The sequence below is a fragment of the Capricornis sumatraensis genome, chromosome 21, assembly GCF_032405125.1.
Source record: "Capricornis sumatraensis isolate serow.1 chromosome 21, serow.2, whole genome shotgun sequence".
Taxonomy (NCBI): domain Eukaryota; kingdom Metazoa; phylum Chordata; class Mammalia; order Artiodactyla; family Bovidae; genus Capricornis; species Capricornis sumatraensis.
Window position 1 is genome coordinate 40086484 of NC_091089.1, and position 20150 is coordinate 40106633.

Genomic DNA, 20150 nt, shown 5'->3' on the forward strand with positions numbered 1-20150 from the left:
ATTATAATAGCCATTCCTGGAAAAGAAACTAAGACCTTGGGAAAGTTGGGGTAAGTTGCTCAGGTTCAAAGAGCACAGAACAAAGAGAGTCCAAGCCAACCTCTACTCTTACAATTTAAAAAGAAATAGCTTTTAAGACACCATGCATGGTATTACTTTTCCAGTTTTATGGTGAATAAGCTTACAGAAGAGAAGTGGTTCTCCCCTGGAATTCAGAAAGCCTGCATCCGGCACCCTCACCCCACTGTGCTCTGCTGAATAAAGCTGGTTTTGCAAACGTTCCAGCTGAGGCCAGTAGTCACCAGCACCCAGCCGCACCATGCAGCATGTCATGTATTCTTTGGGAATGTGAAGAGGTCAGACAACTGGTTTTAGAGCTTTGTTTTTTAATCACAGCTCTGCTGAGAATTTCAGGAAAGCTGGAGGCCCTCTCCCTAGAGTGCATACATGCAACATACAACGTTTGCCTATAGTTTGGGGTCAGGATGTGGTTTCCTGGGTCCCTGAAACTCTTGTATTAGTGCAGAAGTCTTATTTTAGGCATTAAGGAAGGAAGACAAAATTTCTGAATTAAAAGAATGAGTGATACTATCACTCTCTTTTTTCAGAGTGTAACTTTTCAGATGCTTCACTTCTCTGGCCAGTGGGTACCAATGTTAAGCGATCCAATCAGGTCAGTGGAACTTTCCAAGTATTGTCTCAGACTTCTTTCTCTTCTCTTAGGTGTCAACTATGGAAATTAATCTTTTATGTAGAGGGTGCTTCATTGAAGGGTTTGATGATAGTTCAGAGAGATTCTTACTCTGATCAAGGCATCTTTACCTTATTTTCCAGTAGTTTTAAAATGGAAGGTACTGTCTTTGTTGTTGTTTAGTCGCTAAGTCATATCCGACTCTCTTGCAACCCCATGGGCTGTAGCCCACCAGGCTCCTCTATCCAAAGGATTTCCCAGGCAAGAATACTGGAGTGGGTTGCCATTTCCTTCTCCTGGGGATCTTTGCAACCCAGGGATCAGACCCGGGTTTCCTGCATTGGCAGACAAGCCATCAGGGACACCCATAGGGTGCTGTTTTTAGATTGTCTTTATTTAGAGGTATGGTTCTTCTATTAAACACTAACATTAAATTGTTTAGAAAGAGCTGTTTGCCTAAAAGATATACAAATTACTGTGTCTAGAAGATATATATATGTGTGTATATACATATATGTAATATTCTGAAGAAGATCAGCCCTAGGATTTTTTTGGAAGGAATGATGCTAAAGCTGCAATTCCAGTACTTTGGAAGAGCTGACTCATTGGAAAAGACTCTGATGCTGGGAGGGATTGGGGGCAGGAGGAGAAGGGGACGACAGAGGATGAGATGGCTGGATGGCATCACTGACTTGATGGACATGAGTCTGAGTGAACTCCAGGAGTTGGTGATGGACAGGGAGGCCTAGTGTGCTGAGATTCATGGGGTCACAAAGAGTCAGACACGACTGAGCGACTGAACTGAACTGAACTGAATATTCCAAAATATGTAGCAAAAGATGAAGAATGTAATTACTCAGCTGTTACACCTACGTAACCTGACAGAGCTCTACGTAGCAGAGCATGGGATGTGTTTCCTGTCACTGTTCTTTGTATTTCTGGAGAACAAAGTGAAAGCTAAATCAGCTCCTTTGGAAAGGGCGTCTGCAGCTACCAATGGATGTTCCATTATACGTTGTCAAGAGAGTGTCCTCTCTTGATCCTGTCAGAGTTGTCTAGTGCCATGGCTGAACTCTGAGTGTATTGTGGACACTTACTTGGGAACTTGTGTTCTTGGCTGAGAGCAAGCAAACGTTTCAATTCTGTAGGGAGAAAATGAGAACAATTACAGCTTGAACTGCTAAAACAGAAGTCACTTAATCCTGGAGAACCACTGAGAAGTCAAAGCAAGAGTCAACTCATGAATGAACTGATTTTGACCTACCTTCCTCATCTATCAAGTAGCTTGATGCTATTCCATCAGTGTCTGTGACATCGCAGGAGTAAATGCCCAAGTCTTCTGTCCCGAGGTCTTTGAAGGTCATTTTCGTCCTTCAGAACAGAATGCTTTATAAGAAGCGAGGCTGTGTAGGGCCTGGGGGCTGTGCCCTGCCCTGTCTCCAGCCATCTGCACATGCTGCTCCCATGATGGGGAGCATGTGCTCCATCTGCCTTGCTGACCTAATGCTCACCTGCTCTTGCTGCTTCTGGGAAGGCTTTCCTGACCTCCTCCCATGAGGTGATGGTGATGGGACCAGGGAGATGGTACCGATCTCCCATCCCCAAGCTACGAAGCATATCAATGCATATCCCAAGTAAAGAGATTTTCAGCTGATCACCCCTTGCTGGGCAGCCTGAAAATCCTTTTCTTCACAGGGCAGAACCACCCAATGCCCCTGTTACGTCACCCCTTGCACTTCCCATTTTGGAGGTTATTAATGGGCATCGGTATTGCCTACTTCATTGACTATATGCCTGCACTTTGTGTCTTTAGGGATGAGATGTGTTTTGCTCACTGTTGTGACCTCCAGCATCCATACCTTATCTGGCACATAATATGTGCTTAATAAATACTTATGGAATGAATGTATGGGTCAATGGTCTAGTTCAGTTTGTTTTCTAACTTTTGTGAGTCACATAGCTAGTCAGTGTCTAAGGTCATCCAAACATTTATACGTTTGTCAAGTTAGTCAAGGAAGAAATAGTTTCACTTTGATTGTCTTTCCTTTGACCAAAATTATGTTTTACTTCAAGGATCTTACAGCATAGTGATAGCAGAATGTCTTAATTATATAGAGTATTTCCTTGCTGTTCTCCAACAAAATTACTACTTTTTTCTTTTATTTTGGGATATATTGGATTTTTTTGTAATAGAAATAATACTTAGGAATATTGTGCTTTACCAAATGTAATCTAATCTGGTTGGCACTGTAAAGATACAAAGTTTGATAAGTAAGACGAAATTTAAAAAACTCAAAATCTTGGGGTTGAAGGAAGTAGCAGATCATAAAATTAATCCCCTTCACTTCTCTGTTTTATAGAGAAAGAAACTGGAGATCCATGGAATTAAAAGCTGCCCCAGGTCACACAGTGGTTCCTGGTAAAGCTGGCCTCCTGGTGACTTGAGATCACCTCTCCCATGCTTCTCTCTCCTATAGAGTTTGTTCCAGGGCAGTACTGTGTCTCTCACAAGGGGTGGTGAAAAACCAAAACAGATTATACCTAATCCATTTAATTTACCAGAACTTGAATCAGCAAGTTCTTCCTTACCCATCTCCCCAGAAGGATCCTCACCATTACTTTAAGATTTCAAAATCTCGTAGAATAATGAGAATCATCTTTAAAGTTCACTTTAATGCCAATCAAAGCTTTTCTTGCATCATAAATGATGCCAGTTAAAAACTGTTGCTTGCCATCTGCCTCTACAAGGATGAAGCCACTGGCCACTGCAGTTGCTGACCTTCAACACACCCCGAAAGGAGTTCAGGGCAGAGATCAGAAATGAGGTACTCTATGCTCTGGGAAAAACTGGCAGAACAGGACTTCAGATAGTTGGGTGTTTTTCAGAAGATTTTATGAGCTCAACTTCTTGCCAAGCGAAAGAAAGGATGAGATAGTTGTATGGCATCACTGACTCTATGGACACAAGTTTGGGAAAACTCATAGAGATACTGGAGGATAGAGGAGCCTGGTGTGCTGCAGTTGATGTGGTTGCAAAGAGTCAGACACGACTTAGTGACTGAACAACAGTTTCTTGCACCTTCTCATATCTCGAGAAGCACTAAAGTCATTAACATCTGCTCCTCGTGACTAGCAGCAAGCTTCTGCGAAACATGTGCTTGACTTCCCCCTTCACCAAAATCACACCTATTCTGACCTCTCCACCTACTTTGGTGGAGCAGTTACTCAGAACTATCTGAAAGGCTGTCTCTTGGGCTAGAGTCCTCAGTTTTGCCCCAAATAAAATGTCATTCTCACCTTTTATTCAGTCAACAATAAGATAACATATGAGAAAGCATTTTAAATGGAGTAATGTGAAAAGTATTTTATAAGGATTGTTATTTCTTAAGGTTTATACTGGTGATCACTTTTTACACTACCAGATAAAGATATGTGTGATTTCATTCTGTTAACTGAAATGGAGAATAGCTTGCTTCACTCTCCTTTCATGAAAAGGAAACCCATAGTTACAATTGAAACGGTACGTACTTGTTGCCTTTGCTTTCAACCTCTAATCTCGGAGAGTCTTCCGTGGGCACGTAATCTTTGGACCAGGTGAACTCAGAACTTGGGGCCATCTGATCACATTCAAAGTTCAAGGAAATGATTCCATTGTCATCCACACTTACAACAACTTCTTTGGTTCCTAGAAGATGAAAAACAAGGTGCTGATATTTCCTGGTAGAAGTTAATCAAGTAAGAATTCCTCACCTCCTTACTTTAGCCTTAAAGCAGGGCCTTGAGTCTGTGCAAGTGAAAAGTCCCAACTGCTCACTGTGACTGACAGTCCTGCTACAATTCAACTTTGTGTTGCAACACGGAATTAAGTGAATGTACCGTGTTTCTTAGGTAGTGTTAACACCATGGACAGTACTGTTTGGTCAGAGCTGAACAACAACTGGTTGATATGACCAATGGAACAGTTAGGGGAGTGTGTTGACCATAATAAGAAGGGCAAGGCAGCCCTGGGAAATGCCTAATGCATGACTTTTGCTTCAATAATACCCATATCTAACTAATCATCAAGAAAGGATAGATAAGAGATAAAGAAACCAAAGGGAAACTGAAGGAGAAAAGGTAGAGATAAGAAGAATTGCCTTTACTCACATGTTCAAAGTTTGTAAATCATTTAAGAATGAAAAAAAAATCCATGAAAACAAGTTCTGCTGATTAGATAACCATAAATTAATCTAAAGATGCTATTCTAGGTTAGAACAATAGATATCTAGAAATGATTGGTATTGAACAGTATAGAAATTTAAATGGAAATGAATTTCAAGAAATTCAGATGTTTCAAGATTAGGTTTTGTATTTTAAAAGAAAACAAGTTAATATTTTAATATTTCTGAGGGTTATAATAAATTACGACATGGCCAGAAAAAGTCAGGACATGGCAGACTGTCTGTAGAGGACAAAAGAGAGGCATGAACATTTCCTCAATTTATGTTCTTGTAACTGTGGAAAAGGCACTGACACCCCACTCCAGTACTCTTGCCTGGAAAATCCCATGGACAGAGGAGCCTGGTAGGCTGTGGTCCATGGGGTCGCGAAGAGTCAGACTCGACTGAGCAACTTCCCTTTCACTTTTCACTTTCATGCATTGGAGAAGGAAATGGCAACCCACTCCAGTGTTCTTGCCTGGAGAATCCCAGGGACGGGGGAGCCTGGTGGGCTGCCGTCTATGGGGTCGCACAGAGTTGGACACGACTGAAGTGACTTAGCAGCAGCAGCAGCAACTGTGGCTATAATGGGTGCTATTGGTTGATTTATTTAAATAAAGGGGAAAATAAAAAATAAAACTCTCTTCCATACTTCTATTTTAAAAATCAAATGCTCATTAAGATGAGTGTTTGGTTAATTTTCACCTTTCAAAAAGTTGCATGTTTATCAAGGGTTAAATGCTACAAGGGCAGGGGTTTTGCCTTCCATACTTCTTGTACATCTTTACATGTGCCAGGGGCTGGACTCTTAAGGGATTTAAAAGAGAAATGTCAGTTTAGAATTGCAGTGTTCAGTTTTATTGGAACAAGTTTTAATAAAGCTTAAGCATAACACCAATATTTTGATAAACAGACAAGATGAAATAAAAATACCAACAAAGAAAATATTCTAGTCACAATGGGTTTCTTACTTATGCTTAGAATTCAAAGCTTGATCTCCTCCCTGACAAACAATGATGCTGTCAACTGGCTGAAAGTATTGTTCTGAATGTGATCATAATCTCAAACATTTGAAAAGTCAGATTAACTGAAAATAATTCAAGTACTAGTTTTCTAGGCATATTTCTTTGCTCCACAACAATTCTCACTAGAAAATGTTTAACTGAAATAACTTACAAAGAAAGAACACAGTTTCAACAGTATCACTGTGTAAATATAAACAACTTTATCTTAAAATGATTAAAGCAACAAATTATAGCTTTCTCCCTATTTGTCACATGAATTACAATGTTAATGCTCTCATACTCTTTCAATATAGCTTTTCAAATTCAAAGGCTTCTTTTACTGTTCAGCTTTAATTAATTTGTTAACATAGTTCTTTGCATAAGTGTTTTTAAATACTAACTTAGTAGACCAAGTGTTTTACAATAATACCTGTAATGGAAAATGAAAGTGAAGTTGGCATTTGGAAAAAAAAGTGGCCTCTTCCTGCATTCTGGGTTTTAAAAAAGAGGGGAAAAAAATGGATTTTGGAAAAGAAAGAAATTACTTGTGACCACAAAGAATAAAGGTGAAGAGTTGAAAACAAAAAGACATCCTTTGGAAAATTTAAAAGAAGACAAAACAAAAATGAGCTCAGAGTTTCTTGTATCTGAACAGGCAGGACATATCAGATTGTAGATTATCTTTGTGTGGTAAAGAAAGTAATCACATTAATCTGGAAAGGCCATTTTTTCCAACACAGTAATATCTTAGAGGAATTAACAATGGCTTTCTTTAAATGAAGGGATCCTGGATACATCCTGGACAAAAAATTCTAATGAGATTTTACAAAAGATACATGATACTGAAATGGATGATTCTTTCTATAAATACTCTAGGAAAACCAAGAGCAGTGTAATGACAGCATTTCTGAGAGGCCCCAGGCTGGTCCACAGCTACACCTATGGAGGTGAACCTGGCTCAGAGTCAGAATGAAAGAGATGCAGCTACAACATCCTCAAATTTTCTTTTTAGAATGTCCCACGGCCTGAGTTTTTGCAAGCCCTGAGCTGCTGTCAATCCACGGTTGAACTCATACATGACTAAAGGGCCACATTCACTAAAGTTGACTAAAACATGATCAAAATGGTCCTGACATTTAACAGGCAGGCAGCAAATCAGATGTTCTGCTGTCAAAGTAAAGGAATTTCTATGGATGTTCTCATCTGAATGAAAGGCCATCTCACTTGTCCACAGAGCTGAACCAGAAAAGTAGACCAGAATTTGTCAGGCCTTAGATTTTTCTCAAAAACAACCTTCAAATCTAATAATAAACATGAAGAATTCAGTTAACAGCAGAGAAGATTTGGCTATAGAAAATTAAAGAGATGATTCTGGTCTGAAAAGGATTTAAGAAGAATTGTCTCTAGTCAGCTGCCCCAACCCTAAACATATTCTTAACATGGACACAAGGGGATACTGGCTTGCATGGGATGGCATTTTATTTTTTGGCTGTGTCTCGCAATATGCAGAACTTCCCTGGTCAGGGATCACACCCTAGCCCCATGCAGTAGAAGGTGAGTCTGTAACCACTGGGTCAGAGAAGCCACTGGAGTGGCATTTTAATGGTCCCTCCAGGCTTGCCACTCTCCTCAGTAAGTGAATAGGTTAAGGGAGGCCCAGGGCTAAAGTGAACGTTTTGGAAATGAACTCTGTCCCACTTTTCTCTCCTCTCCAAATGGTACTCTTTTTTTTTTTTTTTAAGATAACATTTAAAAGTGGGAATTCATCTTCCCAAATATTTAATAATTTGCTATGAGAATTTTCTCATGTAATTTAGTCATTTACATCTGCATTATGGGTCACTTTTATAAGCTTTTATTCTTTGCCTTCTCCACTGGTGTGCATGAGTGCATATGTGTGTGTGTGTGTGTGTGTGTGCCTCTGTATGTGTGTGCCTGTGTGTGTGCATGGGTGTTGTTTAAAAAACTGGAGCGTGGGACAGAATGGAAGCATTAAAAGTGAAGGAACTCAATCAGCTGCATGTATTAATAATACTGAGCTCCCCTATGTGGACCGCTCGCTGACCCACCACCTTAGTGCCACATCAGGGCCTCCACTGAACCTCTCCCAGTTCACTCTTCATAACTGGGCATTCATTACGAGATACTAGGGTTAGGTTTACAAGCTGCAGCTACAAAACAGAGTCACACTCATTTGCCAAAGCATGGTAGCCATCCATTATTTTTTTCATCTATACACCAAGTACTAGGCTCTCGACATACACAGAGAAAACACAGTTCCTATTTTGAAGGAGCCCACAGCCTAATGCTTATAAGTCTATTTAACTTATATGCAGAGTACGTCATGCAAAATGCTGGGCTGGAGGAAGCACAAGCTGGAATCAAGACTGCTGGGAGAAATATCAATTACCTCAAATACACAAATGACACCACCCTTATGGCAAAAAGCAAAGAAGAACGAAAGAGCCTCTTGATGAAAGTGAAAGAGGAGAGTGAAGAAGTTGGCTTAAAACTCAATATTCAAAAAATGAAGATCATGGCATCCAGTCCCATTACTTCATGGCAAACAGATGGGGAAACAACAGAAACAATGACAGACTTTATTTTTGGGGGCTCCAAAATCACTGCAGATAGGGACTGCAGCCATGAAATTAAAAGACATTTGCTCCTTGGAAGAAAGGCTATGACCAACCTAGACAGCACATTAAAAAGCAGGGATATTACTCTGCTAACAAAGGTCCATCCAGTCAAAGCTATGGTTTCTCCAGTAGTCATGTATGGATGTGAGAGTTGGACTATAAAGAAAGCTGAGCACTGAAGAATTGATGCTTTTGAACTATGGTATTGGAGGAGACTCTTGAGAATCCCTTGGACAGCAAGGAGATCCAACCAGTCCATCTAAAAGTAAATTAGTCCTGAATGTTCATTGGAAGGACTGATGCTGATGCTCCAATACTTTGGCCACCTGATGTGAAGAACTGACTCATTGGAAAAGACCCTGATGCTGGGAAAGATTGAAGGCAGGAGGAGAAGGGGATGACAGAGTAAGAGATGGTAGGATGGCATCACTGACTTGATGGACATGAATTTGAGCAAGCTTTAGGAGTTGGTGATGGACAGGGAAGCCTGGCGTGCTGCAGTCCATGGGTTTGCAAAGAGCTGGACACAACTGAGTGACTGAACTGAACTGAAGAGTCTAATGCACAATTCACAAGCCTGGTTTCATACTTGAATTACCCAAGGAGCTAAACAAACAAATAAAAACAAACCTATGCCGAGGCTCAGTCCTGCAGACTCTGATTTAACTGGTCTGGACAATAGTCTAAAATAGAGTCAGTATTTTCAAAAAGTTCCTAGCCTGATTCTAATGTAATGTACTGTCAAGGCTAAAAATTACCTTCCTAATGGATGAAAGAGAACAGACAGTGAGCAAATATAAGTGAAGTTCTCTAAATTACCCAGTTGAGCTAATCTTGAATAGTCAGCCTGACTTCCTGCTTTAGAATCCTTCAAAACTCCACCTCAAGGACACTGAGCATCCTCAGCCCTACCAGGTTCTTGACCTCATGGACTGTAACCTACCAGGCTCCTCAGTCTGTGGAATTTTCCAGGAAAGAGTACTGGAGTGGGTGGCCATTTCCTTCTCCAGGGGATCTTTCCAACCCAGGGATTGAACCCGGGTCTCCCGCATTGCAGGCAGACGCTTTACCATCTGAGCCACCAAGGAAGCCCTACCAGGTTCTACGACCAGTCAATTTTCAGAAACTGGGATTGGTCAGTAGGTTGTCAACCCAATCCCTGCTCATTATTCCTTCTGGAGCTCCAGTCTTCCAGCCTGCCTTGCTCCTGGTGAGAAGTCCTGACTTCCAGTAACTCAGTTCCTGCTGGGGACTCTGCCTGTGTCTGGGTTCTTGTGCCTCTCACCTCAGTTCCCTGCAGGATTTCTGATAAGAACACAGGCAGCCAGTTCCACCCTCCGGATCACCTGCCACACCTTGGCAGTTCTCTCTCCTGTCTTCTGTCTGATCTAGCTCACCTTGCCTCCACCTGCAGCCCAGACCTGACACAATCCACAAAGATACTGTTTTAAAAAAGATCAAATATCAAGACTAGAAGTGCGTTGTATGTACCAACAAATCTACTCTAAATATTTTCCAGTTCATTCTCCTTATAGGCTCGTTCAGCTACCAGATTTCTCCTGGAAGCGTGGCACCCTTTTGATCCTCATTACCAGCATGACCAGACAGTGGGGCAGTGGCTGAGTTACATCTGCTGGCACTTTCATCAGCTTCGAAAGGAGACCAGTGACCCTACCAATGCCAGTGGATTAGGTTAACTTTTACTTGGAATTCAAATTACATTCGAAGTATCTTGTTAGATGCATTTGAGGTTTGCTGTTACATGATAAGCTTCATTTTCTGTCTGAAATATTAATAACGTGTTCCAAAAAGAGTGGTTCTTCTGAAATAGCAATCCAAGTCTCACATTCCAAACCCTGAAACTGATAACCAATCCTCATCCCCCATCCCGGGCCCCAGATGTTTTAGCATAAAATAAATACCTTAAAAGTAAAATGTGGTATTTTATAAAGTTAGTAAACACAGACAACCATAGGCTACATAAAACTTTTTTTTTGTCGATCTTGTGTGCTTTGATTTATTCGGGGTTTTGTTGGAGTCTAATTGCTTTACAGTGTTGTGTTAGTGGGAAGCCACTGTATAACACAGGGAGCTCTCGGTGCTCTGCGATGACCTGGATGGGTGGGGTGGTATGGGAGGGAGGTCCAAGATCAAGGGGGTATATATGTATACATGTGGCTGATTTACTTCTGTGTATAGCAGAAACTAACACATCACTGTAAAACAATTATACTCTAATAAAAAATGCATTTAAGTTTTTACAGGGATTTATGAAACCTTAACACCTTGTTTGTAGCCTGTTTAACTATGGACAATATTTTGTGACCCTCTATCTGAGCTTCCATCATGCTGTGCTATAAACTGTTTTCCCTTAGATTGCAAGCTCAGTAGGCAGTGACAAGTCATTTTATTCTACTCACATGGTGCCCATACAGCACCTGGCATGAAGCAGGTGTGCAGAACGCATATGAATGTGCCTGAACATTCATGCAGGAATGAATGTGCCTGCTGCCTATGAAACAAGGACCAGTGTCTCCTGGGTTTTGGGCTCCTTCATGTCAATGCTTCAGACTTCCCTGGTGGCTCAGTTGCTAAAGAATCTGCCTGCAATGCAGGAGACCCAGGTTTGATCCCTGGGTTGGGAAGATCCCCTGGAGAAGGAAATGGCAATCTATTCCAGTATTCTTGCCTGGGAAATCCCATGGACAGAGCCGCCTGGTGGGCTATGGTCCATGGAGTTGCAAGAGTTGGACACGACTTAGCAACTAAATCACCACAGTGGAGACGCTTCAGGTCAGCATCTTGACTTGGTGTCTCCCAGGAATCTTTCCTAGGTTGGAGCCAGCGGTTCCTGAGCAGGTTAAGCTGGTGCCGTTTAGTCTGCAACCGTTGTTTGTAATTATACTCTGGGAATTAAATGGCCACAAAACAACTTTGGGGGCCTTATTCCGCACCAGTGAAACAACACTCTCCCCTAGGAGCCCACCAGCAGACCCCGTTTTGAAGACAAAGTTTCCATCATGGTGGCTTTGCTAATGTCCTGCCTGGCTACCTGCCATCCTGAGGGTTATTGATGAGAAAACAAGAAATCAATTTAAGCTTTTTTTCAGTCAATCCACTGCTTAACAGGTGCTTTTAACTCATCAATGACTAGTAATCTAAATGTTCTTACACGAGTAGCCTTGCAGTTGGGCCCTTTGGCATGCCCACTCAGCATCTTGTATTTCTACACAGTTGATACCTGCAGGGTGTGATTTCTATAGAGATCTGTGTCCTCATGTCTTTGTGTGTTACCTTTTACCTGGCACATGCATTCCCAGCATTTTTCTGCTTTCTCATGACATTTTGCAAAGAGTACCTATATGAGGTATGGCACTCTCTCCCCACACACCTACTACACTTTGGTACAAGAAGGTCACTTCTGTCACACCCAGATCTAGAGGGTAGTTACAAGAGTAGCTGAAAGTAGTTTATGAAGTAATAGGTTGAAAGGGGCAGGTACTTTCTCAAAGGGTGCATTTGACATTCTCTTTAAGCATCATGAAGTGAGAGCAGAATTTTCTATATTTATATTCTTTTCTTATCATAAAAACAAATATCACATTATATATCTGCTCTTTATTTCAATCTAGAAATAGGAAAGAGCTGAAGTGAGGGTGCTTGACTAGAATGAATATAAACTTAAAATAGGTGGTTAATACTTTTTAAAATCCTCTCTCATTTCCAGTGCTTTCTTTCATGCAACTTTAATGAACTGACATATATAACTTTGAAAAGTGATAGAGACTAAATGACAAAATAAGTATTATATAATGATCTGGAGCTATTTGCCCAGTGAACACTGTAAACTTTGTTTTCGTAACAAAGGGAAAGACTGTCTTTCCTAGTCCAATCACGGCATCTGGAAACTGGGCCGTGAGGGCTGCCTCAGCTCTATAGATCATTTAGTCAGGACTGCTGTTAGCTTAACCCAGGGGTCAGCAAACTATGATTTGTGGGCTATATCTGGACCATTGCCTCTTTCTGTATGGCCTGAAAGACAAGAATGGTTTTTTACATTTTTAAATAGTTTTTAAAAATCCAAAGAAGATTAATAGTTCAAGATGTGAAAATTAGTTACAATTCAAATTTCATAATGGATGTAATTTATCATATTATATAATATATATCTATCATGCACAATAAAGTTTTACTGATACAGAGCCACACTCACTCATTTATGTATTATCTGTGGCTACTTTTGTGCCACAGCAGCGTTGAGGATAGTGACAGGCACCACATAAGCATAGAGCTGAAAATATTTACTATCTGGCCCTTCACAGAGAAAATCTGCTGATTCCTAGATTAACTTAGTAGCTACAATGATAAAAACCCTACTTTTCTTTAAGGATCATGTTTGCTCCCTGAGAGGTTCCAGCTTCTTCTGTGGTAGAAAAATATTCTTGTGGGAGTTAATGGCCACTGTATAACAGAAATAGTGTCCCAGGAATGTATACTTTTAAACAGTTGGTCCAGGAAGCATAATTTGATCAAGAATTTCCATGTTTTTAAGTATGAACCAAAGTAGCCCTAAAAGTGAAGTGAAAGTGTTAGTCGCTCAGTCATGTCTAACTCTTTGCAACTCCACGGACTGTAGCCTGCCAGGGTTCTCTGCCCATGGAATTATCCAGGCAAGAATACTGGAGTGAGTAGACATTCCTTTCTCCAGGGAATCTTCCAGACCCAGGGATCAAACCTGAGTTTCCCACATTGCAACCACTTCACACCTGGCTCACCCCTGCCCTGAGGTCCTGTGATGGGGTAAATGATTGTCACATCCAATGGTCATACTTGGGATTCCCTTGTGGCTCAGCTGGTAAAGAATCCACTGCAATTTGGGAGGGGTGGGTTTCATCCCTGGGTTGGGAAGATCCCCTGGATAAGAGAAAGGCTACCCACTCCAGTATTCTGGCCCAGAGAATTCCATGGGCTGTATAATCCATGGGGTTGCAAAGTCAGACACGACTGAGTGACTTTCACTTTTCACTGTCATACTTATCAGTCGTTTGGATAGCATACAGTGATGATTTTGAAAATGAGGAGAAACGTAGAAGTAAGGTTGAATGTTACTTTGGTATCTTACACGGATGAGATAAACTTTAACGAAAAGCTAAAAGCCCACCTGGACGGGTTTCGGCTACAACAGGCCCAGCGAGGTCAGATGGCTTCCCGACACCCGCCTGGTTTACGGCTCGAACTCGGAACACGTAGCTCTCACCCTCTTTGAGGCCTTGCACCTGCAAGAAGCAGATATAGAAGTGATGGTCACTGTGTCATTTGAACAGAAGTGCTCTTCCCCTGTGGAGGTGATTCAGCTATACAGCACAGGATTTGGGTTCTAAACTTCATCCTGTCAGAGACTCAGTGTGTGTCTTCAGCTAAGACTTTCTTCTTTCCTGACCACATATAAGTAGACATTTCCAAGATCCCTTGAAACTCAGATATTCTTTCTTTTTTAGGTAATTTAATAGCCACAAACATCAGAAATAGGAGACTGATACCCTAATGGTTTACAGGAGTAAACCACCTTATTCTCTGGTCAAATGACAAAGTGTTCACAAGAGCATATGGGCTGCCCTCTTTTCCTGGTTCTTCTGGAACATTCCAGAGAAATTTCAGATAAAAGTTCTGGCAGAAGAGGGGAATTACAAGCATGGATCTTAGATCATACATCGCTTTCCATTTGTTTAAAAGCATGTTAAAGCATTAGAACAAAAACAAATAGAAACTGTCCTTGTAAATATAATATAGCTATTTCTCATTAAATAGACAAGCAACTAACATGGCTGCAAATTTTGGTGATTTATGAATAGCCAATGTATTCGAATTTCAGGTCCTCACATTGTCATGCATCAAGATGTTTGCTGAGGACCTATATTATAAGTGTACCACTGAGCTAGAGTTACAAGAGCGTGAGGAAAGTAAAAAATATATATTTATAATATGCTATTATATGACAGTCCCACTTCATAATTTTTTGTGACTTCCTTTGGGTTCAGCTCAGTCTCATAAACACAGAAACAGTATAAATATTATCAATATTTTACAAAAATTATCTTTTTAAAAGCATTTGACTTTTAAAACCTATATCATACTTTAAGAAGGAATTTATTATACACAGAGGACATAGTTTTTCCCATAGTGTTGTGATGGAGATTAACATCCAAAATGGGATTTAAATCACACAAAGCTAGAATATATTTACTCAGCTAAGCAAAAGGTTTGTGACCATGCATTAGGTGAGCTATGTATTAAATTGTTGGGGTTTTAATCTAATGATTTAATGGTGTTTATGATAACAGAATGCTACAGTTATGATAACAGAATGTTACCGTTACGATAGCTTTTACTGGGGCTAATGGATTTCTGAGATGATTTTAATCTGTAAATGAACTTGAATTTAGGCACAAGCTAAATGCATAAAGTTTGATGTATTTAAAGTCCGTATTTAGAGATAGTGCCAGGCAACTGTGGATCTACAAAAAGGAATAGAAACACTTCCTTACTGTGATAAAAATAGACCAGTTGCCAGGTGCCGGCCACATCTGCACCTGCCGCTCAGGTAGTATGTGACCGTGAGTTAGATTTCGGCATCCTGTGTCTAGTCACTGGGGTGACAGGCACACCCCTACACCCTTCCACGACTGCAGGGCAATGACTGCTGAGCTGAAAGCACTAGAGATGCGCCACACGTGCACACATCACATCTATTTCTTCCTTTTCTTGGATTTGTTTTCCTCCTTAAAATTTCCAAAAGAACCGCATTCTCTTGTCTTCTTCATCTTTGTCCCCTTCTAATTATTCATTTCCTTCTCACCACACTGTATCAGCAGATTGTAATTACCAATAAAAAAAGGAAGTGTGAGCTCAGCTGGTTAAATTTTTTGATGTAAAGCAATGCACCTTTAACTCCTTCTAGGAACCCCCAGACACTCCATGCTCACATGAACAGGGATGCTTCTGGCAGACACCAGCTAACCCACTAGGTTCTGTGCAATGGTGCTAAAATCTCCTATTCCTGGAGTTATTAACATATCTCCTTTCCTCACTTAAACTTGATAATGTTTTTTAACGTGTACATTTTCCCCCCATTTCAGGCTTGAAACTTTTCTGAATATGAACCACCTGGAAGAGGGACTCCACATCATCATGGGTAGGGGCATTGTGGGAACCTCAACTTTTCTTATGTCTTTACCATTTGAATTTATCATCATTAGCATCCATCCATTTTATAACCATAAAAGTCAATATTCTATTTTCCCTTTAAAAACTGTGGCCAAACTCTAGGGTCATTTCCTTACAGAGAGTCCATCTCCTGCTTTGTGAGGGGCACTCAACCTCAGTCTCTCTCTTCCCCCTAAATTTGCCTTTCTTCTGTTTCTTGTCTTTTTTTAAAAATGAGTAACATTAACCAGTTTTTGATCTGCTTAAACTCTCTTATTTCCTCTTCCTGTCCATTTTTTTCTAGGCTCCTGGCCCCCTTTGCTTGACTTCTCACCCTTGTTTAGATTCTGTCTGTGGAACTCTTGGGACCCCTGTGCTGTGGCTGATGGAGGATTTGGAGGTCATGGGAGCTATAAGCACACACCACCACCATCTAGGATGTGTCTGACCTGTTTTTCACTGGCTTTTGGGGTACGTTTGCATCCAGAGGCCTCCTGGTTCTCTGGAGCCAAACCACATCCTAGCTCCAGAACCTCCTTTACCATTTCTCTGCCCCAGGAAACGTGACCTTCCTTATTGCCTCATGGTTTTGTAAGGGGCTGGCGAGTTTACTGCATGTGCTAAGCTGAGTCAATGGCATGTTGGATGTAACAGTGTAAGGGTCATCTCTATTGGAGAATATATTTCTATTTTTATGAGGACTATAAATGCCTTAACCCCAGAGCGCTCTTTGTGACAGATGGTGTTGACTCTACTGGCAGGTTGACAAGAGACGTCTCTTAAAGTAGCTATACTCTGAGAATCCTCCAAGGCCTACCCTCTGGGCAGGGGCCTATTCCACCAGCAGATAAGGCTGCACACTGAATGCCCAGGCAGCGTTCTGTGATTGTACAGTCGCACTTCATTCTGAGTAACAGGGATTGGAGTCACATTCCCTACAGTTTCCAAGGCTCCGCTGTGGACTTGGGGTGTCCATATGCCATGACTGACATCAGGGGAAAACATGCTTTTGAGGTTTCCATTTGGTACTACTGGCTATAGCAGAACCGTCTCAGGTAGATGGGAGTTAGAAACTGGTTTGGTTAGAACACTCTAGAGGAAACTGGAAGGCAGTGATGTGGATAAGGGTGAAGTCGAGGTCAAGAGTTGAGTCATTCTTCTGGCCCCTGAGAGCTCACGTGAGCACAGGTGTGAGAGGGCAGGTGAGGTGAGGCCACGCATGACTCAAGGGATTGGAGTTTAAGGCTCACAGGTGTGCTGCTGCTGCTGCTAAGTCACTTCAGTCATGTCCGACTCTGTGTGACCCCATAGATGGCAGCCCACCAGGCTCCCCCGTCCCTAGGATTCTCCAGGCAAGAGAACTGGAGTGGGTTGCCATTTCCTTCTCCAATGCATGAAAGTGAAAAGTGAAACTGAAGTCACTCAGTCGTGTCCAACCCTCAGCGACCCCATGGACTGCAGCCTTCCAGGCTCCTCTGTCCATGGGATTTTCCAGGCAAGAGTACTGGAGTAGGGTGCCATTGCCTTCTCTGTCACAGGTGTGAACTCTATGAAAATAACATCCTCAAATCAAAAACACCCTCAAAAATATGTGAAGTAGGAATGAGAATGTCACCTTTTGGGGATGGTAAGTAATCACATCTTAAGACTGGAAGTAGTGAAGATATGAGGTGGGTAAGTGAAAGTGAAGAGGAAAACAAGAGAGAGGAGAGGTAATTTCTAAAGCCAGGCAAAGAGATTTGGGTCAAATTATAACCAAGTTCTTTTAAGCATCAGAAACTTCCCCAAACCCCACCCACTGCCAAATGGAAGCCTACCAGGAACCCAACACATGACTTTAAAATTACCCTGTTAGAAGACCCCTTTTTCTTTTAAAAAAAAAAAAAAAAGAGAGAGAGCGAGGGAAACGTTCTCAAACTGGGAGCATCCTCTGACCTTCAGGTATGTGTGTTTCAGAGCCGCCTCATTGAGTCCTCGCCACCGGTCCTCTCTGGCACTGGCCTCCTTTATGTCCACAAAGTAGCCAGTGACTGGAGTCCGTCCTGAGTGGATGGGAGGCTTCCACTGCAGAACCAGGGAGGTTTTCCTGACTTCACTGTACTTGAGACTGTGCGGTGGTCCTGAAGAGCGAAAGACAGACCCATGTGTAAAAATGATAATGGAAATAAGAAAACTCCAGTGTGTGTAAACCTAGAGCCATATTCACGGTCTTAAACTGAAACTTACACTGGTGTTCTCTTGTAAAATCTACTATTCCCATGGAAACAGGTATCTTGCGGTCATTTCGTACCAAGTTTTCTTAATGGCTCTGCATCAGCCTAAGACCCTTTATGGACAGCAAGTGGTTAAGCCCAGTTTGAGGTGCCCTCCAGCGGCTAGATGAAGCGTTGCCCTCAGGCTGTCCTCAGGCCTGTGTTCCTCACCTTTTACCAGGACAGTTTAATTTGGTTGCAGATTCAGCTTCTGATTATTTTTGGCTGACAATCTGAAAACGCACCCCAATCTCAATTACAATGAAGCAAGTAACTCTATCTAATGGCTTGTGAATATAGAAAAAGAAATACATGGGACATCCCTCGTGGTCCAGTGGTTAAGAATCAACCTGCTAATGCAGGAGACACAGGTTTGATTCTTGGTCCCGGAAGATCCCACGTGCCTCAGGACAGCTAAGCCTGTGCACCACAACTACTGACTCGAGGGCCGGGGAGCTGCAACTTCTGAAGCCTGCACACCCTAGCCTGTACTCCACAAGAGAAGCCACCACAATGAGAAGCCCACACACCACAACTAGAGACAGTCCTTACACACAGCAGTGAAGACCCAGAACAGCCAAAAATAATAAATACATTGTTTTTTCAAAAAGAAAAATATATTGCAAACTAGCTCCCCACTGGAAGGATACCCATAAAGCTTATATTTCATATAGGGGTAAAAACAAACTACACTTGTGGTTACAAAGAACTTTCACCAAAACAAAGACATTCAATCCCATGGGTCCTGAATCTGTGTTAAACCTTACTAGGCACTTCACATTCTTTCATCTCATCCATTCCTAAGACAACTAGCAGAAAGCTCTGGGAAGCCAAGGAACTTGATCAACCTGTTCTGGAAGGAAATCAAACATTCCCTGTGTGTGTTCTTTGCACTCTTGGAAGAGTCCCAGCTACTCAGTGATTACCTGCGTCTTTGCATGACTATCAGCTGCTATCAGGTAATAGTTATTTGTTTTCCTTTTTTTAAAAATAACAAGTGATGTCTAACCAACCAATCAAAATCACCTGAACTGACTCATGGTGGCTTGAGAGCCAACAACAGGTGCGAACTCAATAGTGCTATCCCTTGGGGTTTTGTTATGGATCGCTCAATGTTGCCTGGGCCCTTGACCTCGGCTTAACAGTCACAATGAGTCATCCTTGTCTCTTGATGATGCCTGGTGTGGAAACAGGTTTGAACAATAACACCAGTACCTTACCCTGGCATGGCACGTTCTGTTATGCAGATAGCTTCCATGACTGTTGTCCTGTGTCATCCTCAGGAGCCAGGGAGCCATCCTAACCGTAGCCCAAGCCCTGTTTTCCGGGCAAGGGTCACTGAGCTGCTGCTTCCTAACCCCCATGTCTAAGAATAAGCAGACCTAGCTCTCAAACCAACCTGCCACTTAGTGCCTTTGTGACCCCTTGATTATCATTTAACCTGAATCTGTTTCTTTATCTGTAAAACAAAGGGATGACAAAACGTCCTAAATGCTCTCATCTGTCATCAGGCTTTCTTGATTCATGATTTACCCAACACTTCTCAGTAAGTCAAGGGTGGATCTGGGAATAGACAGGTCTTGGGGATGGAGAACTGCCCCATTCATTTCTCCTCTGATTTGGGAGCACTCACCCTGCAACCTCTTTTGCTAAGTACATCGCTTTCTATCAGATCATTTTCCATAGACCTGCTCAGAATTTGTTGGTCTCTAGTCAGGTGGGCTGCTATCTATGGGACCGCACAGAGTCAAACACGACTGAAGCGACTTAGCAGCAGCAGCAGTCACTCACATTTTAACTTTATTCAGGAATTGCAAGAATTTAAAAACAGATCCACTTTTGTGTAGGAGGCAGAAAGAACTTAAGAAATAGCACCAGCTTCAAGAAAGTGCTAGGAAAGGCAGTGTGTTTACCTCTTGTATTTACTGAACCTGAGTGAACACTTCTCTTGAGTTTCTCTTGTAATCTTTGTATTCACACATGATAGAGATGTGATGCAGATGGATACTGGCTAACTTAAGGCAAAACGATGGTTCTCCGAGGATGCTAAGGTTTCACCAGAGGAAGAAGGTGGCCCTGGGAGCAGACTGGGTTCATTCAGTGTGCCCAAGGTGGCCTGGAGTTCCAACGTGGTTGATGTTGGTGCCACAGCAGGTATTAAA

The 20150-nt window shown here is 41.8% G+C and overlaps 1 protein-coding gene across 2 annotated transcripts in view; it reads right to left on the reverse strand.

Annotated features, from left to right (window-relative positions):
- MYOM1 (myomesin 1) overlaps positions 1-20150 on the reverse strand; it is a 112880-nt gene that overhangs the window by 24758 nt on the left and 67972 nt on the right. For both annotated transcript variants that reach the window (XM_068993642.1, XM_068993641.1), the window contains 5 exons: positions 17672-17856; positions 13695-13809; positions 4220-4376; positions 1956-2062; positions 1789-1833 (listed from right to left, as the gene is read on the reverse strand). In XM_068993642.1, the coding sequence (XP_068849743.1) occupies positions 1789-1833; positions 1956-2062; positions 4220-4376; positions 13695-13809; positions 17672-17856 (609 nt within the window). The remainder of the gene's footprint in view (positions 1-1788; positions 1834-1955; positions 2063-4219; positions 4377-13694; positions 13810-17671; positions 17857-20150) is intronic.